We start from the raw sequence: 27,169 nt of genomic DNA on the forward strand, positions 1-27,169 counted from the left end.
GAATGCTAGCGGATACCTCCCATGCCTATCCAGTGCTATGCAGGTCTTGTACTCTGGTCAGTCAGTGCTGGGTGTGATGTGACTCCATCCTCCGCTAATGCTGTAGCAACTGATGAAGCCAGGCTGAGTGGATATCTGGAACTCAAAAAGCCCAAGCACAGAAAGGGTTTGAGAAGAAATGTGGTGCCCCACACAGCAATAAATAAAAAGTGCAGGACCGTGTGAAGTTTTTTTCTTCTGTAATCCCAATGCAAAATTACCATCATAGTTGAACGTCACTGTTATAAGTCGTAAAAGGGTAAAATGGAATTGAACATCTGATCTCATATTTCCACTTTACCATTCTTTTCATGGTGTAATAACTATGTGTGCATTATTCATTGTCTGATTTTTTGATGGTCCCATCTGCATGCGAGTAAGTGTTTCAAGTAGGTCTATGTACAGAGGGTATAGTTAGTGTAAGCTTAAAACTGCATATTGGTGGAAAACAGGACTTTTATTGATATCCCCAACAGGAGGTTAAAAGGGATTATTTCTGGCCCCTGGGTTTAATCATTTGTTTTCCTGTTTCTTCCCATACTGTGGGTATCGCAAGCAGAGAGGGACAATTGGTCCGGAAGAATCCTTCTACATCTTGCTTGAGTTTGTCGGTTAGGCAGAAGTGTTGACCCCTCTCTAGGGGACAATTAACCCATGTCCCTCTTTTTAAAAAAAATATATAATTTTATTACAAAAAGTGACAGACCATTTACTGTTGTGCAATTATTTCACATTACAAAGCATATGTATCTTTTACATTAACCAATAGATTCGAGCAACACAGATTTACATTTCCTGCTCCCTGTCTCTGTTCCTTCGTAATTCCACTTCTACTAATGGGGACACACATATCTCTCCTCTGCACATGTTCCATTTGGACCGTTTCCTATCCAATTTCTTCGGACACCCACGTGCGATAAAACTTCTTTCTCGGCTATCACACATTTATCCAGCTCCCTCCTCCATATTGCTACTCCTGGCGGCCTAGCACCCCCCCCCATTACCTAGCAATTTCCCATGTCCCTCTTTTAACTTACCATTGGGGATGTCAGTTAAGTTTTTTTTTTTCTCTACCAATTTGTAGTTTTAAGCTACTGCTTTCCCCTCAGCACTTTCACTTATCTCAACCACACCAGTAGCAGCTTGTTGGACAAAACCTCTAACCTAACTTACCCTAAGCAAAACACGGCATGAGCTTCCCTCTGAGGGTGATATCCCACCCCAGCATTTTCCACGCATGTATCTGGAGCGGCCCAGTGATGAAGCATGCCTCCTGAGGGTGGCCTTTCATCCTTTGACTTGGGATCTTGGTTTGCAGCCTTTTCTTTCCACACAATTTATCCACTCTTTTATTATTCAGGGACACCTACTATTGTGATTTAGCCATTATATGGAGGCTTAATTCATTTGCTTGTTTTTCGTTTGGTTCCCCTTGCTTTTGAAAGATTTTTCAATGGCAAGGAAACCTTACTTCTGTCTCTCTCGACATGCCCTGCAGCAAAAGCAACTTTACAGGCATTAATTGGTGGGAGAGGTGGGTCACGGAGGAGTCGGGTAGACATAACCTGGCCTCTGGGACTACCCCTTCTAACACAAATTAACACGTGGAGTAAAAACTGTAATATTTCTAGTAAGACAGTGTAGGATGTCTAGTAACCATGTTGCTGCTTTGTATCTCCCTTAGGTAAGTGGCCATGAAAGTAAAGTAAACTGTATACGATGGCACCGGGACAATGGTTGCTTGTACAGTTGTTCAGACGACAAACACATCATTGAATGGAACGCGTATACATGCAAAGTCAAGTGGTGAGTATGTTGTGTTTTGTAAAGTGCACTATCAACCGCAAGAGTATCCTGGTGCTGAGCAGGTGTTTGTGCGTAGCCCTGCCTGTGATAGGTTGGTTCATTCAAAAGCTAGGTCTTCAGATTCTTGTGGAATTGAAAAAGAGAGGAAGTGGATCTGATTAGGAGTGGGGGTTCATTACACTCATTAGGAGCGATGTAATAGAATGCCCGTCCTCCTGACTTGGTTCTGGTATGTGTAGAGGGTGTGTGAGTAGAAATCCTGCAGAGCAGAGTTGTTTGTGTGGTTGATGGAAGAAAATGCATCTGTTCAGTTAGGTGGAGCCTAAATTGTTTAGTGATTTGAATGTGTGTTTGAGCATTTTGAAATGAGCACGTTTATGCATCGGGATCCAGTAGAGTGTGTTATGATGTGGTTTTTGTGTGGGAGTTTGAGGATGAGTCCGGCTGCTCAGTTCAATCAATCAGGGAAAGTGTAAGCGTGCTACTTGCCTATGAGGGTCTCGTGGCGTTGGGAGGGGCGGTTTAGCAGCTCAGTTCAGTCGAAAAGCCAGGTCTTGGGTGTCTTCCTTAAGATGTTCATGGAAGGGGCGAGCATGATGTTGATTCGGAGCTCGGTCTGGGTCTTGGCTGCGATTTAGAAGGCTCTGCCACCTGTCCTGGGTTGGCGGATGCGTGGGGTTTCGGCGAGGCTGAGCTCCGCGGATTGGATGTTTCTCTTAAGTACGTGGAAGGAGATCCTCTTATTGAGGTATTGGGTTCTGATGTTGTGGAGGCATTTGTAGGCCTTGGTAAGTATCTTGAAAGTGACTCTTTTCTGCGGGGAGCCAGTGGAGGTTGTACAGGTGTTGGGTGATTTGCTCGTGCCGAGGGATACCGAGGAAGAGTCTTGCTGCAGTGTTCTGTATGGTCTGGAGTGTTTGAAGCTGAGACTTGTTGATACCGGCGTAGAGGCAGTTATCGTAGTCCAGTCTGTTTGAGTGCGTGTGTGACTGTCTTCCTTGATTTGGCGGGGGGAATCCATTTGAAGGTCTTTCAGAGGATGCAGAGGGCGTTGAAACAGCTGGAGGCGACAGCGATGACCTTTCATGTCATGGAGAGGGAGGAGTAGAGTATGATGCCAATGTTTTGGGCATGGTCCGTGGGGGATGGGAGGGCTGCTGAAGGCGGTGGGCATCCAGGTGTTGTCCCATGAGAAGGGGGAGGGTCCGAGGACAAGTACCTCTGTCTTCCCTGAGTTGAGCTTCAGTCAGATGTTGTTCCTCCAGGATACAACGTCCTTCATTCCTTCCTGGAAGTTTAGTCTGGTGGTTACGGGGTCATTGATGAGGGAGAGGAATTAGCAGGGTCTCTTCGGCGTAGGATACTATGCTGAATCCGTGCTGTCTGACGATGGCGGCAAGGAGGGCCTTGTAGATGTTAGAGCGTGGGGCTGAGTGACGATCCTTGGGGCACTCTGCAGTTGATTTCCGTGGGTTCTGAGGGGAAAGGTGGCAGGATCTGGCGGTGAGGAAGGAGCGGATCCATTAGAGGGCGGTTCCCTGTATGCCTGCACCGTGGAGTCTGGCGATGAGACTGTATCGAACGCTGCATAGAGAATCAGCAGGATCAGGGCTGCTGTGTGTCCCTGGTCGAGGAGGGTGAGTATGTCGTCTCTGGCGGCGAGTAGAGTGGTCTTGGTGCTGTGATTGCTTTGGAATCTGTATTGGGAGGGGTCGAGGCTAGAGTTTTCTTCGATGAATGTAAGCTGGGCATTGACTAGCTTCTCTGTGACTTTTGCCTCGAAGGGGAGGAGGGAGATGGGTCGGTAGTTCTTGAGGTCCGAGGCATCTGCAGAGGGTTTCTTGAGCAGGTGTCTGACTTCTGCGCATCTCCAGTCGCCGGGAAAGGTGCTGGTCTTGAAAGTGGTGTTTTTTGATGGTGTGCTGTAGTTCCGGAGTAATGGCAGTGGCGGCTCTGTGGTAGATGTTTGAGAGGCAGGGGTCCATGGGGCCCCCTGAGTGGATGCCTTTCATGGTTGAAGTGGTGTCTTCAGTGGTGACTGGAGTCCAGGAGGAGACGGTAGGCCGGCTTTTGTTGCTGCAAAGGGGGGATAGCTGGAGATGCATCTGTGGAGGTCTTTGGCTGCAAGGTTGGCGTTGGTCGAGGTGGTGGGGGAGGTACGGCTGAGGGTGTGGTTGAGCTGCTACTCCGTGATTTTGCCTCCGCGTTGCCGTTTTGGGAGTGGTGGGTCTTTTGATGTTGAAGTGTACACAGCGGTGGTCTGTCCAGGGGGGGGTTGCGTGGTGTGGCTGAAATGAATGTTACCTTCAGCAAAGATGGGATCGAGGGTGTGTCCGGCCTTGTGGGTGGGCATGGTGATCTGTTTCAGGCCGATGTTGGTGAGGTTGTCCAGGAAGGTGGTGGAGTTGGGGTCGACGAGGTGGAAGTTCAGGTCTCCGATGAGTGTGTAGTCCATGAAGGCGATGACGTGGGTGGGGTGATGAAGTCTGTGATGGTCGTGGCAAACTGGGCACAAGGTCCAGCGGGTTGTAAGCGCGGTTGCCGCGCAGGGTGGTTCTAGGACTGGTATGTATCTGGAAGTGAAGGTGTTCTGTTTTCAAGAGGGAGTCGTTCGTGGTGGAGGTGTAGAGTCTGAGGGAGATCTTGTGTGCGATGGCGAGTCCTCCTCCTGGGTGGTTTAGGCAGTCTTTCCTCTGGATCTTGTATCAATCGGCAGTGGGGATGTCGTTGGTCCATGTTTCTCTATAGAAGGCGATGTCTGGCACGAGGAGGTTCCAGATCTCGACGGCGTGTATGTGCAGGGATCGCATGTTGAGAACGATGCACCTCCGTGATTCGGAGGTGTTGGCTTTGGAAGTGGTGGCTATGGGTGAATGGCTTGTTGTTTTATGGTGAGTTGTTCCTGTAGCGCAGATTGCTGGTGACTAGGGTGTGAATGACCTGTTTTTTTTGTTTTTAGTATTGCTTGGGAGCCATTTGAAGATGATTTTGCTGTTTATTTGTAGGCTTCTGAGGAGTAAGGTGGAGAGTGGTCCTTTAATGCCTATCTCGTGCAGGAGCTTGATGGGGATGGGGGCCTGAGACCGTGTCAAATGAGACCCAGGAGAGTGAGGACTGCCATATAATGTTAAAAGGTTGGGAGTAGTTTGAGAAAGTTGTGCTGCTTAGCAAGAACCAAGTGTTTGAAGTTTGCTGAATTCTAGTGGCAGTGGATAATGGTCATCGTGATTTTAAAACAAAGGACTACAGTAGTACTAACTTCTGTTGGTCGTTCTTTGTGCTCATGTGCAGACCTTCATACACCAGTACACCAGTGCTCATTTCACCAGTGATATTGGAGCTATAGGGCAGCCAGGCAGCTAGTCCGATTGCTACACTGCATGATTTCTGACAAACTGCTGCTGAGCGAGACACAACAGCTGATGCTCATGCAGGAGAAAGGGCTATTTGCAAGACCATGTAGTGTGACTGGCCTGTTCTGCAGTGGGGATCTGTGTCTAGTCATAATCTGTGAATAGTCCCGCTCATGTGCGTGGACCCCGGAGCAATCAAAATAGTCTCCTCTTCTGCAGTTCTTCATAGACACTTAAGAGAAAATCTAAGACTAATAATGCAGCCTAATATTAACAAGGCTACATTGGCCAGGACTTCTGAAGTGAAAAAGGATAGCCAAATAATTTACACAGAGAAACCCCCCCCTTTCACAAAAATCCTTTGTCATGATAGAACGGAAGGGTTGGACAGACAAGCCCCATGGGCTGCCACTATGTGTCTGGAAAAGGGATACCGTGCCTTTAAGGAACCCTCCAGAGACCCTTGGTATCCCATGATGCACAGCCAAAGGCAACTAACTTCCAGTTCTTTTTTCCGGCTCTTGCTAGCAGGACCCTGGAGCTTTGAGCTCTACCTTTATTGGTATAAATTCAATTTTTGGACCTTTTTGATAAGTTTTAGTGTTTCACTCGACGTCTGGGGCCTTTATCTTCCATTTGCTATCTTTTTTTGAGCAGCTAAGCCACCTCTTTTTTTTTTTTTAAATGCCAGCTTTATTTGACAAGTGCCCTGAGTGTGGCAGGAAGAAGGCCAAGTCAGACTCTCAGAGAGTTTGCATACTCTGTCTTCCATCTTATGTTCCTGACTCCTGAGTCATCTGCTAGTCATTCTCCAGGAGGACCCTGCGTGACAGGGAGAAGATTCGTCTTCAAGGCCTGGAGCAGAGAAGACCTCTGGATGCAGGTGGGACCTCTGGGCATGGAGGGAATTTATCATCTTCCACTTCCCGTGCTTCGGCCTCTGGAGGCTCCACAGCCCCAAGAAGGCCCAGAAACTACATTGGTCCGGGTCGACATCAATGGCTATGACGTCAAAAGGTATGACGACAATATGCTCCCCGTCGAGCCAGGGCTCTGGGTCTAAACGATGTTGTGTGAAAGGACGTCTAGACCTCGGACGAGTTCGACGTCTAGGACATCGCAGACTACGTCGACACATCATCGTTGTCTGAGTCTCGAAGACACCACCGTTCGCCGTCGAGGCGACACCACCGTTCGCCGTCGAGGCGACACCACCGTTCGCCGTCGAGGCGACACCACCGTTCGCCGTCGAGGCGACACCACCGTTCGCCGTCGAGGCGACACCACCGTTCGCCGTCGAGGCGCAGGTCGAAATCAAGAAGGAGATCTTTGCCTGAGAGCGCAAAGTCGCCGCCGAGCAGCAGGTCACACTCTGTGGTCAGCATTTCCACATCTGCGGCACAGGCATTCTCCGTCAGGGGAGACAGCCTCCAGGGCGCCATCTTCGAGGCCTGCCGGTAAGAGGAGAAGAGTGATTTGTTCCTCTGACTTGGAATACTCCAGGACTTATTCACCATCTAGGTCTCCGGAGACGGTGCAACCTTTGGTCCCTCAACTGTCTCCTCCACGGTCTCGGACTCTGACTTCTCCGCTGCCTCCCAAACTCCACCTCTGGCTCCGCCCAGACCGCCGCCGGTGATTCTGCCTGTGCCCAGAAGGCCCAGATCTCGCTCCCGGGCGAGACATCGCTCTTGTAGCCGGCATAGGTCTTCCACCAGATCTTGACATCGCCGCCGTGAGAGAACGCGCTCAAGATGCACTAGGGACATGGATTCCTCTAGTGGTGAAGATATTCACCGACCTTGTCGGACTCTCCTCCTACGAGGTTATCTCCTGTTGATGATATCACCACCATTCATGATGTGCTGCTAAGGGGAGCGGCTAAACTGGGGATTGCGCTGGCTGCACCTACCCCTTCCACTTCTGTCATCTTCAAGACACTGCAACGGAAGCAACTCTCAAATCCCTTGCTTCCTCTAGTGCCTGGTTTATAGGAACTGGCTATGGAACTATTTCTGACGCCTGCCTCTGCTAAGTCTGCTCCATCACAACTTCAGAAGAAATATAGCCCCCCGGACTCTGACCCTGCATTCCTTCGGACGGATCCTCCTCTGGATTCGCTTATACTGGTGGCGCAAAAAAACACTCTACGGCTCCGTCGTCCACAGTGCCACCGGACAAAGAGAGCCGAAGACTGAACTCAGCGGGGACGAAGGTAGTACAGCAGCCACTTCATGAAGGCAGCAAGTTCAACTGCCCTTTCTTGGCCGTTATGACCACTCCTTGTGGGAGTTTCTCCAGCAATTTATTGAACTCCTCCCGAGAGACAAGCGAAAGGACTTTCAGGAGGTTCTTAATGCGGGCATGATTGTGTCAAACCAAATCATCCGTGTGGCTGCAGACATCTCTCTTGGCAGCCCATGGATACTATCACGGTGTGACTTTGAGGCGGCAAGCCTGGTTGCGGTTTACCTCCCTGAAACCAATCTGTCCTTTTCGGGTTCCATGCTCTTCGGTACTCATGCAGACGAGGAAATGGCTCGCATGAAGGCGGAAGTTGAGACGCTCAAGGCTGTTGGCTTGGAGAAGCCCAAAGAACAGCGTAAAACTTTCCGCCCCAATCATTGACGTTATTCCTCCCAGCGGTTCCAACGCGTGCAGGGTCGTCAAGCTGAGCAGCAACAGCAGTTTCAGCTGCAGCTTTTTCAGAGACGCTAAAGGGGCAGTGGCAACCAACAGTCCACATCAGAGAATAAAGGCCCGGCTGGGTCTAAGCCCTGAGGGGGGGGGGGAGGGGTGGGAGGGGGGGGGGGAGCATTCAGAACTACCTAGCAGAGTGGAGAAAAATTACTCTGGACAAGTGGGTGCTGAATTTTGTTTGCAATGAACAGTCTAGGTTTTATCAGCCCTTCTCCATCTATTCCACATGTTCGCTCACAATACCCGCTACGCGAACTCCAAGCAGAGGTCGATACCCTGTTAAGAAAAAGGGCGATAGAATCTGTCCCTACATCTCAAAGGGGAAAGGGTCTATACTCTAGGTCACAGCTTTCCAAACTTTTCATGTTGATGACACACTTTTTGGAGATGCATGCTTTTGGGACACAGTAAGGCAGTGTAGCGAGTGAGCCCGAACCATCTAAGGGGGGTTCTCACTCACTCTGTCTGTCTCCCTCTCTCTCTCTCTCAAACTGTCTCCCTCTCTCTGTCTCCCTCTCTCTGTCTCCCTCCCTCTGTCTCCCTCCCTCTGTCTCCCTCTGTCTGTCTCTGTCTATCTCCCTCTGTCTGTCTACCTCCCTCTTCTCTCTCTGTCTGTTTCGCTCCCTATCTCTCTCTCCCTCTGTCACCCTCTGTCTCCCTCTCTCTGTCTCCCTCTCCGTCTCTTCTTTGCCTCTGTCTTTCTCAGTCTCTGTCTCTGTCTGTCCCTGTCCCTGTCTCTGCCTCTATCTGTCTGTCTGTCCTGTCTACCTCTCTCTGTCTCCTTCTCCGTCTCGGTCTGTCTCTGTCTGTCTGACCCTGTCCCTGTCTCTGCCTCTATTTGTCTGTCTGTCCCCGTCTCTGTCTGTCTGTCTCTATCTCTGTCTGTCTCTGTCTCCCTCCCTCTGTCTCTCCCTGTCTCCTCTCTCTCTCTCTCCCTCCCTCTCACTCTGTCTCCCTCTGTCTGTCTCCGTCTGTCTCCCTCAGTCTGTCTACCTCCCTCTGTCTTTCTCTGTCTGTATCGCTCCCTCTGTCACCCTCCTCCCTTAGTCTGTCCTCCTCTGTCTGTCTCTCTCCCTCTGTCACCCTCTGTCTCCCTCTTCTGTCTCCCTCCCTCTGTCTGTCTCCCTCTCCTTCCCTCTGTCTCCCCTTGACTGTCTCCCTCTGCCTCCCTCCCTATGTCCCCCTCTCTCTCTGTCTGTCTCCCTCTCTCTCAGTCTCCCTCCCTTCCCCTCTGTCACCTTCTCTCCCTCTCTCTCCCTCTGTCTCCCTCTCTGCCTCTCTGTCTGTCTCAGTCGCTGCCTCTGTCTGTCGCTGCCTCTGTCTGTCCCTGCCTCTATCTGTCTGTCTGTCCCTGTCTCGGTCTGTCCCTGTCTCCCTCTCTGCCTCTGTCTGTTTACCCCAGTCCCTCCCTCTATTTGTCTCTGCCTGTTCCTGTCTGTCTCTGTCTCTATCTCTGTCTGTCTCTGTTTCCGTCCCTATCTCTGTCTCTCTCTGTCTCCCTCCCTCTCTCTCTTTCTCCCTCCCTCTCTCTATCTCTCTCCCACTCTCTCTCTCTCGCTGCCTTCCTCCCTCTCTCTATCTCTCTCCCACTCTCTCTCTGGCTGTCTCCCTCGGTCTCCCTCTGTCTTAATCACTCTGTCTGTCTCCCTCTCTCTCTCTGTCTGTCTCCCTCTCTCTGTCTGTCTCCCTCTCTCTGTCTGTCTCCCTCCCTCTGTCTCCCTCCATCTGTCTACCTCCCTCAGTCTCCGTCCCTCCCTCCCTCCGTCTGTCTCCCTCCGTCTGTCTCCCTCCGTCTGTCTCCCTCCGTCTGTCTCCCTCCGTCTGTCTCCCTCCGTCTGTCTCCCTCCGTCTGTCTCCCTCCGTCTGTCTCCCTCCGTCTGTCTCCCTCCGTCTGTCTCCCTCCGTCTGTCTCCCTCCGTCTGTCTCCCTCCGTCTGTCTCCCTCCGTCTGTCTCCCTCCGTCTGTCTCCCTCCATCTGTCTCCCTCTGTCTCCATCCCTCTGTCTCCATCCCTCTGTCTCAATCCCTCTGTCGCCTCTGTCTGTCTCCCTCCCTCTGTCTGTCTCCCTCCCGCTGTCTGTCTCCCTCCCTTTGTCTGTCTACCTCTCTGTCTGTCGCCCTCTGTCTACCTCTCTCTGTCTCCGTCCCTCTGTTTCCCTCCCTCTGTCTCTCTCTCTCTGTCTCTCTCTCTCTGTCTCACTCTGTCTGTCTCCCTCTGTCCCCCTCTCTCTGTCTGTCTCCCTCTCTCTGTCTGTCTCCCTCTCTCTGTCTGTCTCCCTCTCTCTGTCTGTCTCCCTCCCTCTCTCTGTCTCCCTCTCCCTCCCTCAGTCTATCCCGGACTCCCTCCCCCTGTCTCCCTCTCTCTCACTCTCTCTCTGTCTCCCACGGTTTCCCTCCCTCTCTGTCTCCCTCCCTCTATCTCCCTCCCTCTGCCTGTTACCCTCTGCCTGTCACCCTCTGTCACCGCTTCCCGGGCACACACACAGCCGCGCCTGAGTACTTCGAAGGTCTTTAAAAGACCATTTACTTGTTAATGAGGTTTTGTTGTGAATCGCCCGGCCCCCATAGAGCAGAGTGTCTCAGAGTCTGCTCTGCTGCGGCAGACTCCGAGACACTCTTTGAAAGGAATGCCTCTTAATTATCAGCAGTTATGTGCTAAGTGCCCTTGATAATTGTTTCATCCTGCGACACACCCACCATTTGCAGGCGACACAGTACTGTGTCGGGACACACAGTTTGGAAAGCTCTGCTCTAGGTTCTTTCTTGCGCGCAAAAAGGACAAAAACAAGTTCAGGCCCACTCCGGATTTGCGACAAGCAAACAAATGGATTCGCAGGGAAAACATTTGCATGATGTCCTTGCACCAGATTTATCCTCCACTGCATCACATACCTTTTCTGGAACTCAGGGCTGTTCATCTGACGCTGAAAGCCTCCCCCCCCGTCCTTCCGTGCCAGCTCCCTGCTTGTGCAGACTGACAACACAACGATGTATTACCTCAACAAGCAGGAGGGCTCGAGATCACGCACACTGTCTCAGGAAGCGCAAGCGATCTGGCACTGGCTGTTTGCCAGGGAACTAACGATAACTGCTACCCATCTGCCAGGTTTGCAGAATGCTCAGGCAAACGCACTCAGCTTGTTCGAGAAAATCACAAGTGGGTCTTAAACGACGAGGTGTTAAGAAGCATCTTCGCAAGATGGGTGACTCCAGAAATAGATCTGTTCGCCACTGCCGACAACAGCAAATGCCGAGACTTCGCCTCCAAGTTTTACCAACCGGGGATGCTGGGGAATGAACTGTGGATCAACTGGTCGAACAGCTGTCTATACGCTTTTCCACCCTTTACCCTGATCCCAGCTGTGCTGATCAAGCTGTCCCAATCCAGGGCCCGGATGATCCTCATTGCTCCGGAATGTCCTCGGCAGTGGTGGTTCACCGACCTCCTACACTGGTCTCTCCTGCCCCATCTTCGGCTTCCATATCGGCCGGACCTTCTCACAAAGTTCGGAGGGCAGATGGTGCACCCCAACCTCTCGTCGTTTGTCAGCATGGCTCCTGAGCTAGTGCAGTATGGACATTTAAATCTTCCACAGAACTGCATGGAGATACTAAAAGAGGCAAAGAGACAGTCTATGAGGACTTCCTACGCATACAAATAGAAGAGGTTCTGCATTTGGTGCGCTTCTAAGGATGCAGATCCTACATCTTGCAAGGAAAATGTCATCCTTCCATACTTGCTCCATTTGGCTCAATCTGGCCTTAATTTTCCTTCTATTAAGGTTCACCTCGCAGCTTTAACTGCATTTAGGAAATGCCCTTCACAAACTTCCATTTTCCAAATCCCTGTCAACCAAGATTTTCTGGAAGGTTTGAAGAAGGTGTTTCCTCCCATTAGGTGTCCTTAGCCTCCGTGGGAGCTGAATGTGGTGCTGTCTAGATTGATGAAGGAGCCTTTTGAACCTATTCGTAAGGCTTCTTTACAGCATTTATCTTGGAAGGCATCTTTTCTTGTGGCTTTAACATCGGCTTGCAGGGTGAGTGAGATCCAGTTTCTGTGTTGCCAAGAGCTGTTTCATGCATCCAAGGTTGTCATGAGGACTCACCCGAGGTTTTTCCCTAAAGTGATATCGGATTTCCATGTCAATCAGACGATCACTTTACCAACGTTCTTTCAACATCCTTCCTCTCAGGCGTAGAGGTCCCTTTGTTCACTTGATGTGAGACTGGTGTTGAAATTCTACTTAGATAAGACCAAGGATATTCGTAGGTCAGATCAGTTGTTTGTTAAATATGGATCGGTCAGGACTGGTCTTGCAACCTCCAAACAGTCCATTTCTAGGTGGATTGTATCCGGTATACAACTCTGTTACCAGAAAGCTAACAAGACTCTAGGGGGTAAGCCTAAGGCTCACTCAACCAGAGGCAAAGCGGCTACAGTGGCTTTGCTGCGTAATGTTCCCATTGCAGACATCTGTAGGGCTGCTATTTGGAAGTCTGTCCATACCTTTGCTAAGCATTACTGCCTAGACTCTGATGCCAGGACAGATGCGCACGTTGGGCAGGCTTCAATGGGGAATTTATTTGCGGAGTAGTGATTCTTTGTTTCTTCCACCGCTGGATTTGGATTGTTTGGGATGGGCTTGCCATTCTATTCACAGATTATGACTATACACAGAGATCCCCTACTACAGGAGTAGTTTATTACCTGTAACTCCAGTTTTGTAGTAGGGGTATCTCTGTTATAGTCATAAGTGACCCACCCTCCTCCCCGGTGGATGAAACAATGTTTTCCTGAATGCTATAGGCCTGGCTCAATACACTTTAAAAATATCTGAAAATAAATTGCCTTTGGCTGTGCATCATGGGATATCCAGGGTCTCCGAAGGGTTCCTTAAAGGCACAGTATCCCTTTTCCAGACAAATGATGGCAGCCTATGGGGCTTGCCTGTCCAACCCTTCCTCTCTATCATGACAAAGGATTTTTGTGAAGGGGAGTTTCTCTGTGTGAAACTCTGTTAAATGTGTAAGTCTCTACATTATTTGGCTATCCTTTTTCACTTCAGGATAAAGTGCGGGCCAATGTAGCCTTGTTAATGTCAGTCTGCATTATTTGTCTTTGATTTTCTCTTAAGTGTCTATGCAGGACTGCAGAAGAGGACAACATAAGAGACTATTTTCATTGCTCTGGGGTCCACGCACATGGGCGGGACCCTCAGCAAAGTCGGAATACCAGGAAAAGCATTGGACTGGATCATTACGTTCCTGGCCGGAAGGACCCAGAGAGTCCGCCTCCCCCCTTTTAGATCAGAGGCCACCGAAGTCATCTGCGGCGTACCACAAGGATCATCACTCAGTCCCACCCTCTTCAATGTATACATGAGTCCCCTCGCATCCATCGCGCGCCAACACAACCTCAACATCATCTCCTACGCAGACGACACCCAGCTGATCCTCTCCCTCACCAAAGACCCAAACACCGCCAAAACCAATTTACACGAAGGAATGAAAGAAGTAGCCGAGTGGATGAAGAACAGCCGTTTAAAACTAAACTCAGACAAAACGGAAGTCCTCATCTTAGGGTCATCCCCCTCTGCCTGGGACGACTCATGGTGGCCACCGGCCCTGGGTACCGAACCCATACCAACAGACCAAGCACGTAACCTGGGCTTCATCCTGGACTCCTCCCTCTCGATGACCAGACAAGTCAACGCAGTCTCATCATCATGCTTCAACATCCTATGCATGCTCAAAAAAATCTTCCGCTGGATCCCCACAGAAACAAGAAAGACGGTCACCCACGCACTGGTCACAAGCCGACTGGATTACGGAAACACCCTTTACGCCGGAACCACAACCAAACTACAGAAAAACTCCAACGCATCCAAAATGCCTCAGCCAGACTCATTTTGGACATCCCCCGGCAAGCTCACATTTCCGACCACCTGAACGACCTCCATTGGCTCCCTCTCAACAAAAGAATAACGTTCCGTCTCCTCACCCACGCACACAAAGCCCTCTACGACCTAGGACCCGAATGCCTCAACACGCGACTTTCCTTCTACACCCCCCCCCGCCAACTACTATCGTCCAATCAAGCTCTCGCCACAATTCCGCGCATCCACAAATCCACCATGGGGGGGAAGATCCTTCTCCTACTTAGCGGCAAAAACCTGGAATTCCCTCCCCACCCACCTCCGCCTTACACAGAACCACCTCTCCTTCAGAAAGCAACTAAAAACATGGATATTCGATAAGTAAAGCACCTCCCTCCCTCAAGCGCCTTGAGACCCTCTGGGTGAGTAGTGCGCTATACAAATTTTGGAACTTGAACTTGAACTATTAACAGATTAGGACTATAACAGAAATACCCCTACTACAGAACTGGAGTTGCAGGTAAACTAACAACATCTCGCCAGTTTAGCCAAAAATCTAGTCTTGTTTAAACTCAGGAGAGAAAAGAACACATCTGTACCGTTTAAAGTCATGGTGGCACTCAAATGGCAACTTGACAACCCCCACCAAACAGCAAAGGATACCACGGTGACAAAACGTTTCCCACCTGCTTCATCACATCTTGCATTGGGTAATAATGTGCTCCCGAATCAAAAGAATCATTGGAGGCTTTTTTTCATCAGATTTACCGAAAGCATGAAATTTAACTACCACTTCAGGCTTAGTCTGAAGCAGTCTATATCTAATAAGGAGCAAACCAGAATACCATCCCTGCTCATCTATAGCAACCCACTGAGTAATTCGTCAAGAACGAATGCCAGGAGTTCATTGAAAAAATCGGAAAGTAACACGATGCGAGGCTTGTGCAAGCACCTAGCCGGTGATGGAAAATCTGGTGGATCTAATGACCATGAACTGCGATGAGATCCGGAGGGAATTTAACTTATTCATACCAATGTGTTGATCCTTAACCCTGAGCAGATGCTTCTACGTGGTAATGTTGATGCTAACAGTCCTTTTTTTTTTTTTTTGTTGCATCTTTCCAGGCCTCAATCTCAGTACAGAATGTGGGCCCTTTTTTCCAGGGAGCGCAAGTAGGCAAGATGTCTGAAGTGCCTTCCTTCTCCTCCAATTTAAGTAAATCTCTTCCTTTAAAAACCTTTCCTCTTTAAACACAGGAGGTCCTTCTCATAATGTAAAAAAAAATAGTTACTGTATTAGGGGATCTCTGTGTATAGTTATCAAGAACTGCCGAGCCCTCGAGAAAGCCGGGCGCAGGGACCAGACTACAGACATGACCACCCTCAAGCACGCCATCCGAAAACACCACCAATTGATCCGCACCACCAAGAAAAACTTTCAAGGAACGACTGGACAACAATGCCCACAACAGCAAGGAACTCTTCAATATCGTCAAAGAGCTCTCGAACCCAAGCGCCGGAAACTACATCACTGCCTCGCAAGACCTCTGCAACTCGCTCGCCTCGTTCTTCCACAGCAAGATCGCAGACATACACAACAGCTTCAGCACACAGCCAACGCACCCTACGCCCGCACCAACGCCACCCACCAGCACCCTCCGCACCTGGACCCCGGTCAACACGGAAGACACCATCCGCACGATGAACTCCATCCACTCCGGATCACCAACCGACCCCTGCCCTCACCACGTCTTCAACAAAGCCGACTCAGTCATCGCACCCCATCTCCGGGACATCAACGCCTCCTTCAACACCGCCACCTTTCCAGAGAGCTGGAAGCACGCCGAGCTCAGCGCCCTGCTGAAGAAACCATCAGCGGACCCCACCGACCTCAAAAACTACCGCCCCATCTCGCTCCTTCCTTTTCCCGCCAAAGTCATCGAGAAGACCGTCAACAGACAGCTGGCCGCCTTCCTCGAGACGAATGGATCCCTCGACCCCTGACAATCCGGCTTCTGTGCCAACCACAGCACCGAGACCGCCCTCATCGCAGCCACTGACAACATCCGAGCCCTGCTAGACAACGGGGAAACAGCAGCCCTCATCCTCCTGGACCTCTCCACAGCGTTCAACACTGTTTGCCACGCACCCTAGTGCAGCGCCTGAACAACATCGGAATCCAGGAGAAGGCACTGGAGTGGATCACCTCCTTCCTCACCGGAAGAACACAATCCGCCTCCCCCCATTCAGATCCGAGGCCAACGAAGTCATCTGCGGCGTACCGCAGGGTTCATCACTGAGCCCCATGCTGTTCAAAGTCTACATGAGCCCCCTCGCGGCCATCGCACGCCAACACAACCTCAGATCCTCTCCTACGCCGACACCCAGCTGATCCTCTCCCTCACCAACGACCCCGCAACCGCCAGAACCAACCTACACGAAGGGATGAAAGACGTAGCCGAGTGGATGACGAACAGCTGCCTGAAACTGAACTCCGACAAGACAAAAGTCCTCATCCTGGGATCATCACCCTCCGCCTGGGACGACTCCTGGTGGCCCACCGCCCTGGGCAGCGCACCCAAACCAACGGACCACGCACGCAACCTGGGCTTCATCCTGGACTCCTACCTCTCAATGACCAGACAAGTCAACGCCGTGTCCTTGTCATGCTTCAACATCCTTCGCCTGCTACGCAAGATCTTCCGGTGGATCGCCACCGAAACCAGGAAGACTGTCACCCAGGCCCTAGTCACCAGCCGTCTGGACTACAACAACTCCCTCTACGCCGGAACCACAGCCAAACTCCAGAACCGGCTCCAGCGTATCCAGAACGCCTCAGCACGACTCATCATGGACATCCCCCGACGCAGCCACATCACCGGACACCTGAGACCTGCACTGGCTCCCCGTCAGCAAGAGAACCACGTTCCGACTCCTCACCCACGCACACAAAGCTCTCCACAACCAAGGACCCAGATACCTCAACGACTGCCTGACCTTCTACACCCCCACCGGACAACTGCGATCGACCAGCCACGCCCTCGCCGTCGTTCCCCGCATCCGAAGAGCCTCAACGGGAGGAAGATCCTTCTCCTACCTGGCTGTCAAGACATGGAACTCCCTCCCCATCCACCTCCGCCTGACCCAAGACCACCTCTCTTCAGGAAGCAACTCAAGACCTGGCTGTTCGAACAGTAGACGCCCCCCCCCGCCCCCCAAGCCCCTTGAGACCCTCCGGGTGAGTAGCGCGCTATACAAATGTCTGATTGATTGATATTCCATCGCACTCCACATGCCTGCTGTAGATGGTGCATGCTACCCGAAGTTAAGTGGAAGACTGCAAAGTTAATATGAAGAGTGTGACCTCTAAGAAGGTTGAGAACTGTTTGAGTATTTGGTTTTCAGGGAGGAAACCGGGATGATGCTATGAGAATATATTCCGCTTTTCAAACCAAATTATGCAATAAAGTGATGGATCTGATAACTGAATTAATCTCAGCAGTTGGTAATGAATCAGGCCATTCTTATTTTACACACCATGCCGCCTAAGTTTGGACTCAGCCGTATACAAGTAAGTCTTGACCCTACCCCAACGGGAACATTCGAACCTGAACTGCCAGACCAGATCCTCTCTGGGACTGAATAACCCAGGACCAGTTTCGCCCTAGTTGGGGCTTATCAGTCAGGTATGGCTTGGGTCTAAGTGCGACTGGTATGTTCAGAAGTTGGTCCCATCCATACCGCCTCTAGTATCGCCTCCAGAGGGAGAAAACGTGTTGTAAAACCAATATTCCAGGAGGAGTGGCTCATTATACTGGTTAGACCTAAGGGGTTTGCCCAGAGTTCCTTGCACGGGAAGACTAGCTGATCAATTTTGGATTCAGGCAAAGAATGGTACAATGGGATAGTTTGTAGACAAATCCCCAAGGCGCGATCTAAAGTAGGAATAGTTTCCCCATGGGAACAGTTGCCCCTTGTCTAGTGAGTTCTCTCCTCCCAGAAACACGAAGAGTACATAAATGGCTTCCATGTAGCTCAGTCCTCAGATCATACTGGGCTGGAAGTAAGACAGAAGGACCTCCCTGCTGCAACTTGACCCAGCAAAGATAGGCTGCACCAAAAACTGGACTGCACCTGCTGCACCCGAGGGACCGGTAAAGACGACTTTGCCTGCTGTTTCCTCCTCCTAGAAAAGAACTGCAGTTGTGCCAAGACTGAAGAAGTGACTTCAAGGGCTAGTTGACTGGCCTCCTGTTAACTTTAGGACCACTAAAAGCTAAGGAAACTTGCATCCCTCGATAGTCTAGCTGCAGAGGAATGCTGGACTGCGGATGTGCCAAGTTGACGACCATGTCCCTGAGACCAATAGCCAGTGGACCCTGGCTCCCTGGAAGATGATTTGTTATCCTGTAAAGAACTGCTGAGACTGCTGCAACTGAGACACCAGTTAACCAGTGGGAGATCGAGTCCCAAGGCAGGAAACTACCCCTAAGATTTGTGGATACAAGAGTGGGAATACATGATGCCTTCAGCATCATGTATTCAAAGCTTCATGGCCACTTCTTTCTGGACCGTGTGAACGTGAAAAGTGCACTGACTGTTGGACCCGACTGGCAACTGTATCCCTGGACCTGTGTGGTTCCTGTGACTGGCCCTCTACTCGTGGCCCATCCAAGAGAATGTTCTATCTAGTCATTCTGGACTGTTGCTTCAATAACCGCTAAGCTGATTACATTTTATTGTACTTACCTTAGAAAAATATCTCCTTTTTTCCTCAATACATGTTTGTTGTTTTGGTGTCTGTTTAAAGATAAAAATACAAGCTATTTTCATAAGTTGGCGTCTTATTATTTTTATTGGATTGCGTTTCTTACCTATTTACTCTTTTAGTACTTAAAAATGTTGTTTGATTTGACCCGACTGCTCGGTGCGACGGATACCCATGACTGAACTAAGGGTTTTATCGAAGAAACCGATCATGAACTGATCAAGACTGACATTATATAGTGGTGTCACAACCACACCACATAATAATCCACTTTTCTATAAATACTGCTAGCCTCAATTACGACGCACAATGTGAAAACTCGTCATTCTGAAAATGGGATGGACTACATGTGGACTTAATTGGTAGGTTTAACCTCATTTAGATTAGTCTTCCTCTGTATCTTTATCTTTTTAGGTTCAACCCGCGCTACCTTTTAAAAGCATTCTCTAGAAATGTGGAATCAAGCTGACAATGGGTTATCTGGCTATATAACCTTGCTGTGCAATTTGTTTTTACAACTTCCCCACAGCAAGCGTGGAAGGTTGCTTCCATTACTTCGGGTGTACTATATTTCTGCTTTTATTTTTATATTATTGGCTGTTCAAAGAACAGCACGAATTGCCCCTTATGGTTTTCTTCCCTAATGAAGATTTTGGCCATGTTGCTGTGCCCTTCAAAAGGCAGGTCAATGAAGCCTATTTAAAACATACTTGTTTTAACACTTTTGGACTATCCTAAAATATGGCAGACTATTTGGACTATGAATCACATCCTTTTTTTTTTTAATGTATTTGCTTTGATCCCAGTGTAACATCATTTGCCCACACTGGATACACACACTGCTGGCTAGGTTCGTACTTTAAGACCATAGGTTAGTCAATATGGGATAGGTTTATTTCCTCATTTGAGGAGATAGAGAAGGAATTGTCAGTACCGAGGCATTTGCTGATTTTATTCAACATCTTTCTTATAGCATTACTGGATTTTTGAACTGTTCATTAACCCCATAACTACCAAGACTTTTTCAGCCCAGCGCTGAGCCGTGTGAGGATGACCTTTCTTTAATTACTTCTGTAATCATCTATAAACATACAGCAATTTAAAGGATACTAGAAACCTGCTTTAACCCCCCCACATAAAACACATTACTGTACAATGCTTTTTCTAAGGTGTCACACAAAATATAGTTTTCAGTTCTGACACAACCCATAGGCCTTTCTAGTGCAAATATAAATTAAAAAGCATCTCTGGAATCCCTGATCTTGCCTTTAGGGATACATTGTTTTAAATCATATTTCCTCAGACCCTTCTAAAAACTGCAGAATAAATTGAAGTGCTGTATGGTTCGGGCTGACACACCGTCACAAGGACAGGGCATAATTGCTGGTGGGTGCTTTTTCCTTTTTAGGGAAGGCAACAAGGTGGTGGACAATGCCCAGCCGTAGTCTAGTTAACACAAAGCGAGTACTGCCATTGCCCCTAGTTGACCTGTTCTTGTTGCGAGCTCTAGGCCCAGCCACACAAGTGGGGCAGCATTTAATCAGTACAAGTAGGGGGATTCTGGGTGGTAGGAATTTTGTGTATCCATGTGGATTCCAGAAATTTACGTCACAGAAATGCAGAGAAAATGTCAGTTTATGCAAAAGTTGAGGTTTGCAGGGCATTGTGGGCAAGAACATGCTGTGGGTTCTATGCAAAGCACCCCACCCTGAACATCCCAAAGTGTTCAGAAATGGTGGGATCTAGTAGGTTTCCCCAATGTGGAGGCCTACCGAAGCCCAAAAAGTGCAGCCATTCGCTGTGGCAAGTGGGGCGATCTTGTAGGCTCACTCTCCAAACTTGTGTGTGAAAACAACCAAAAGAATCCTGTGTCTTGCTTGCTATTGAGATATTTCTAAAGATATCTTCCCCCACCACAGTCCGTGCTCAGGGTCTGAGATATTCCCACGAGCACTAATGTAGTGAAAATAAACTGAGCAAATCCGATCCTTTTACTTTCACTTTGTGGTAATGAAGTCTGTGCGCCCAGTATGCTAATTGTCTATACCAAAAAGAAGAGAAACACAGGCATTGGCATAGCCAATAGGTCTCGTATTTGGGACCTTTTAAGTGTTTAGCCATGCAGCACATGCATACACAGGAGGAAGGACGCTGAAAAAAACATGCAAATATGCTAAAAAGGAAAAACATTTTTTTGTTAAAAAAAACACAAGGCCAGATTTAGAATGTTGAGTGGCTTTTGCGTTGTACAGAGCCAGTGGGGTTGGTGCACTGACTGTCATATCATTCTACCACAGCCAGAGCACATCTTTTATATTGCCTTCTAGGAATTGTAGTGCTTTTTTCAAAAGTAAAACTACCAGTATCAAAGCAAATTATCCAAGTAATGCTAGCTGTACTACCTGGGCCTGCAATGTTGGCTGTTGCGGTGGAAGAGATTCTCGCCCGCTTCATACGGGCCTGCTATTACAACGTAGTACCTACAAACCACATAGTCAAATAATAAAAACAAACATTCAACAAATGTATACATTTTATACAATTATCACCCATCACTTCAAATATGAATTTCTCAGATGTGTATAGTGTCATTCATGGCCATCACTTCATACGTGACATAGCGTAGCTCATTATAGGGATGCACGGTTGTTAAAATAGATGCCCAGTGCAGTAGATGGCATGGCGCTTGGAGAACAGATTTAATGAGCTATAAATCTTGATGTACTGTAAACAAGGTAACCGAAAACAGAAGGAACTACAAATAGCACTGACCTACAATAGACAACCTACGCAAGCAATCATCACACAGCTACAAGGTGCAACATCATCGTGTTAAGTGCAAAAAGTTAAAAATCAAAGGAAGAAACTACAAATAATAACATATGTGAAAGTTATAAAAACTGCAAAGGCAAAAAATGTATATTGAACGCGTAGGGTGGAAAGTAAACCAAAAGAAAAGCAACAGACAACTGCAATGTACTGTGACTCCCACCACGACCCTCAATTTAAGATGTGGATGTTCTGGGTATGCATTGGGGTACTCCATGTTAAAAAAGAAATAATAAATCATAATAAATGAGCAGCATGGACCTCACATTACATTATTCACTGCTCTGGAATGGAGTGCTCCATAATACCCTGCGAGGGCTTATACATTTTTTGGAAGTGGCCCTAGAAGGGGTGATTTTCCTGACACTCCCCATTGCCGGACTGGCAGTAGAAGTAAGGTACCCATATAGTTGGATTCACAGAAGGGCTCACAGGTGTGCAGTGGATAGGTTTCTCTACCTGTCCAAAGAGTAGTATTGCATCCCCCTCTCAAGGTTCAAACTAGACTACTGCCACTAAATGAACCAGTAGATTGTTGTGGCACCAACTGCAATGTAGAAAGACAGGAAGGTGTAGGCTTTGCCTGTTGAGGGATGAGTTTTCTGATTCTTTGAGCACCACAAGCAGACTGTCTTGTGCCCCAGTGGTCCCAAACCTCAAGTTGTTGGCTTCATGGCTCATACTTGTACTTCACTTCTATTCACATTCATCATACAAGAACATCATATGTGCACAGCGGAAGCACTTCAATCTGGGAACTCAACAAGCTTTGCCCCCTTGTGCTCCTGTTTTTTAAAATGGGTTGTGGGGTGCATGAGGCAGGCCCCATAGTCAAGGGGAGCTGCGTTCAGATATCGAGCCATAAAGACAGGTATCACACTTGTGGCATAAAATGGCACAGCTGTGTAATTGAATTGTAGATATCCAAATTCTGTTATAGTTGGATATTTATACGTCATGAGCTACCCCCTAGATTGAGTCCCTTGGCCCTATTGAATCTTCTTACAATTGGCACACGCTCATGACTGGTATATTAAACTCTTAAGGGACATATAGCTATTGAGGTCAGCTGATGGACCTCAATATTTGCAGTAAGGACTTGCAGTTTGTGCTTTACTTGAATACTGAAAATTCTACCCTGTAAAGCGCAATTCACAAATATCTATAAGTGGTACATCTTAATTTTGTGGAGGCGTACTCTATAGGCTTTCTTCTTAAATCCTACACTTTAAGGATCTGACTGCAGTTAATGCTATATAGTGCAACAAATCACCACACAATGGGTTTCTCGGTTATGAAGCGCAGACCTAGAGGAGAGAGGAATAAAAAGTGCAGTCAAAAGATGCAGGGTTTGAGTAGCTTTTCAAAACCAAAAAAACCTGAACAAATGCGCATGTGAAACAGGAGTAGTTTCCAATGAAAAGGAGCCAAGTATGAGAAAGATCGGCCCCCCATATCTGACTGTAGCAATAGGGTGTGGGCGGAGCAAGAATTGATAAATGGATCTCCGATTTCTTGTGGGCCGATGCATTGAAATTTTGTTTTGAAGATATGCCGGTCCTTTACCTAAGATCTGTGTACCAGCCACAGTAGCTCAAAAATAGCTCACTTCTGAAAGGAAGCCAGTGCAATGATCGGAGAATAGGTTCTGAGGAGATACGAGGTGGGAGCCTGAGAACAAGACGAGCTGCGGTATTTTGAAACACTGGTCTTGACGAGAGAATCATTAGCTGCTACGATTAGGGACTTTCCATTATCTAAGTGGCTAACCAGAAGAGCCTGGGTGATTATTTCTTGTGTGGAGAGGCAACCATTGAAATTTCTTCTGAGCGTGCTCATTATCTCAAAACAGGTGCCACATATAGATTTCACCTGCGCTCTCATTGTTAGGCTGTTGTCAATTAGGATGCCTTTTTTGGGTTGATGAGGGGTACCTAATTCAGATGGCAACCAATCATAAGTCCAGTAGTCATGGCCTTGCCAAACAGCAGTCTTAGTATGATTCCCAAGGAAGCTCTGAAGCCAGCCGAGAGCTTGGTCTCCGACAGCAATCTCGGTCTTTAAATCATGATGGAGTGTGAGATGGTGTTCTTGTGAACGTGTATTATCAACATGTCCAATCTCACAACAGTATAATTAAGGCTCCCCGTTTTATGGTATTTGTTTTTTTACATAAGTCTGTAGTATCCATCTTGATATTTTGCTAATTTATCTATTTTTAGGTCTCGCCTAGACGAAAGCAAAAGCGAAGCTTTTGCTGTCTATGCGAGACAACTTATGTTGCCACTTTTCTGGGAATATTGTGGACATCAGACTGTTACGAGCTTTTTCTGCTGTAGTCAGGCTGTCACGAGCTTCTCCTTTGGAGATTTGACCTCGTGAGCGCGCCTTGACTGCATCTAATGGGCCGTGCGCTTCCTTTAGTCAGTTTCACTTTGAAAGCAAAAGCGAAGCTTTTGCTGTCTATGCGAGACAACTTATGTTGCCACTTTTCTGGGAATATTGTGGACATCAGACTGTTACGAGCTTTTTCTGCTGTAGTCATGCTGTCACGAGCTTCTCCTTTGGAGATTTGACCTCGTGAGCGCGCCTTGACTGCATCTAATGGGCCGTGCGCTTCCTTTAGTCAGTTTCACTTTGACGCCTGCACTTTCAAAGTGAAATGAAACAATGTGTCTGGTAGTTGTTCATGTGGAGTGCCTTCTGACCTCGTGAGCGCGCCTTGACTGCATCTAATGTGTGTGGCTTTTTTTTTCAACGTGGCCCTGGCGCTTGCTTCAGTCAGTTTCACTTTTAAGGTGCAGGCGTCAATGGGTCTGGTACTGGTTTTATTCCCATTTAATGCTCTTTGGAACAACAATTTTATATTACTTGTGTGTATTACCACTGGCCAGAATTTCAAAGACTTATATTCACGCAGGTGAAATAATACTATTGTGATTAGGGCCGATTTTTGGAGTCTGACCGTTCAGAGTGGAGCTTCAGAGTGGAGCTTCAGAGTGGAGCTTCAGCTTCAGAGTGGAGCTTCAGAGTGGAGCTTCAGAGTGGAGCTTCAGAGTGGAGCTTCAGAGTGGAGCTTCAGAGTGGTGCTTCAGAGTGGTGCTTCAGAGTGGTGCTTCAGAGTGGAGCTTCAGAGTGGTGCTTCAGAGTGGTGCTTCAGAGTGGTGCTTCAGAGTGGTGCTTCAGAGTGGTGCTTCAGAGTGGTGCTTCAGAGTGGAGCTTCAGAGTGGAGCTTCAGAGTGGAGCTTCAGAGTGGAGCTTCAGAGTGGAGCTTCAGAGTGGAGCTTCAGAGTGGAGCTTCAGAGTGGAGCTTCAGAGTGGAGCTTCAGAGTGGAGCTTCAGAGTGGAGCTTCAGAGTGGAGCTTCAGAGTGGAGCTTCAGAGTGGAGCTTCAGAGTGGAGCTTCAGAGTGGAGCTTCTGCTTCAGAGTGCAGAGTGGAGCTTCTGCTTCAGAGTGCAGAGTGGAGCTTCTGCTTCAGAGTGCAGAGTGGAGCTTCTGCTTCAGAGTGCAGAGTGGAGCTTCTGCTTCAGAGTGCAGAGTGGAGCTTCTGCTTCAGAGTGCAGAGTGGAGCTTCAGAGTGGAGCTTCAGAGTGGAGCTTCAGAGTGGAGCTTCAGAGTGGAGCTTCAGAGTGGAGCTTCAGAGTGGAGCTTCAGAGTGGAGCTTCAGAGTGGAGCTTCAGAGTGGAGCTTCAGAGTGGAGCTTCAGAGTGGAGCTTCAGAGTGGAGCTTCAGAGTGGAGCTTCTGCTTCAGAGTGGAGCTTCTGCTTCAGAGTGCAGAGTGGAGCTTCTGCTTCAGAGTGCAGAGTGGAGCTTCAGAGTGTCAAGAGCAATGCCAATAGCTCTAACTTTAACAAAGGCAAAACCATTGCATTGTAAATGCTTGTTATTTTACCGAATCACATGCTCATGCTGCTGCCTGGTTTGTCTACATGCACACAGGCAGAATCACTCGGTACAAAATGGCTCCTGTTCACTCGTCAGTACGGTCTTGCGCCGCCCCACCTTCCCCCTGCCAAATACATTCATTCCAAATACTGCTTATTTTCATATCAGACTGACTTCTCACATCTGGGATAGCAGGGGCACCTTCCACAGTGATTAGTGCTTCACAAAAAATAATTCTCGGCTAGTGCTCAGAAGCCTTGAAGCTTTGATTGAATGACACTGCAGTTTGATGCCCCGCTCGTTTTTTGATGCTATGCGTTCCAGACACTGATTTTATTAAGACTCACTTGGAGCTCTAAACTGTCACTTGATCTTTCTTTGGGTCATTTCGTTTGCCCGGAAGGACTAACATATCTGTGAAACCCTCTTCTTTTATAGTTTGAGCATCGTCTTCGTTTAGCAGGATAACATTATACATTTGAAAATACAAATATCCGGGAAGAGCAGAGAGCAAATCTCCGCGATGTTGGGCATTCTCCTATCATAAAGGAAGCGTGTTGGTGGGACCTGTGGCATCTAACGCATCATTTAACCCTATATGCGTGGGCACCTACCACAATAATGTATAGGATGAGTTTGTTCCGTTCCCGTTTTTAATTTGATGTAAAACTCAAATCACTGCACACTCTCTACTACACACTCTCTACTACACACTCTCTACTACAGTCACTACTCTCTACTACACACTCCCTACTACAGTCACTACTCTCTACTACACATTCTGCTACACACTCTCTACTACAGTCACTACTCTCTGCTACGCACTCTACTCTCTACTACACTCTACTACACACTCTCTACTACACACTCTACTACACACTCTCTACTACAGTCACTACTCTCTGCTACGCACTCTACTCTCTACTACACACTCTACTACACACTCTCTACTACACACTCTACTACACACTCTCTACTACAGTCGCTACTCTCTACTACACACTGTACTACACACTCTACTACAGTCACTACTCTCTACTACACACTACTACACACTCTCTACTACAGTCACTACTCTCTACTACACACTCACTACTACAGCCACTACTCTCTTCGACACACTCTATACTACGCACTCTCTACTACACACTATCTACTACAGTCACTACTCTCTACTACACACTGTACTACACACTCTACTACAGTCACTACTCTCTACTACACACTACTACACACTCTCTACTACAGTCACTACTCTCTACTACACACTCTACTACACACTCACTACACACTACTACAGCCACTACTCTCTTCGACACACTCTATACTAGACACTCTCTACTACACACTATCTACTACAGTCACTACTTACTACACTCTCTACTACACTCTCTACTACCCTCTCTACTACACTCTCTACTACACACTCTACTACACACTCTACTACACACTCTACTACACACTCTACTACACACTCTACATTACACACTCTACATTACACACTCTACATTACACACTCTACATTACACACTCTACATTACACACTCTACATTACACACTCTACATTACACACTCTACATTACACACTCTCTACTACACACTCTACACTACACACTCTACTACACTCTACTACACACTCTGCTACACACACGCTCTACTACACACTCTACTACACACCCTCTACTACTCTCTACTACTCTACTACACATTCTCTACTACTCTACTACACACTCACTACTTTCTACTACACTCTACTACAGACTCTCCACTCTCTACTCCACACTCTCTACTTCAATCTCTCTACCTCAATCTCTCTACCTCAATCTCTCTACTTCAATCTCTCTACTTCAATCTCTCTACTTCACATTCTGTATTACACACTCTCTACTACACACTCACTACTCTCTAGTACAC

At 48.2% G+C, this 27,169-nt stretch overlaps 1 protein-coding gene across 1 annotated transcript in view; it reads left to right on the forward strand.

Moving 5' to 3' along the window:
- Positions 1–27,169, forward strand: part of WDR43 (WD repeat domain 43) — a 465,298-nt gene that overhangs the window by 74,831 nt on the left and 363,298 nt on the right. Inside the window, exon 3 of the mRNA XM_086926143.1 lies at positions 1,724–1,845. Coding sequence (XP_086782269.1) covers positions 1,724–1,845 — 122 coding nt within the window. The remainder of the gene's footprint in view (positions 1–1,723; positions 1,846–27,169) is intronic.

This window comes from Lissotriton vulgaris, chromosome 6 (genome assembly GCF_964263255.1).
Source record: "Lissotriton vulgaris chromosome 6, aLisVul1.2, whole genome shotgun sequence".
Classification (NCBI taxonomy): Eukaryota; Metazoa; Chordata; class Amphibia; order Caudata; family Salamandridae; genus Lissotriton; species Lissotriton vulgaris.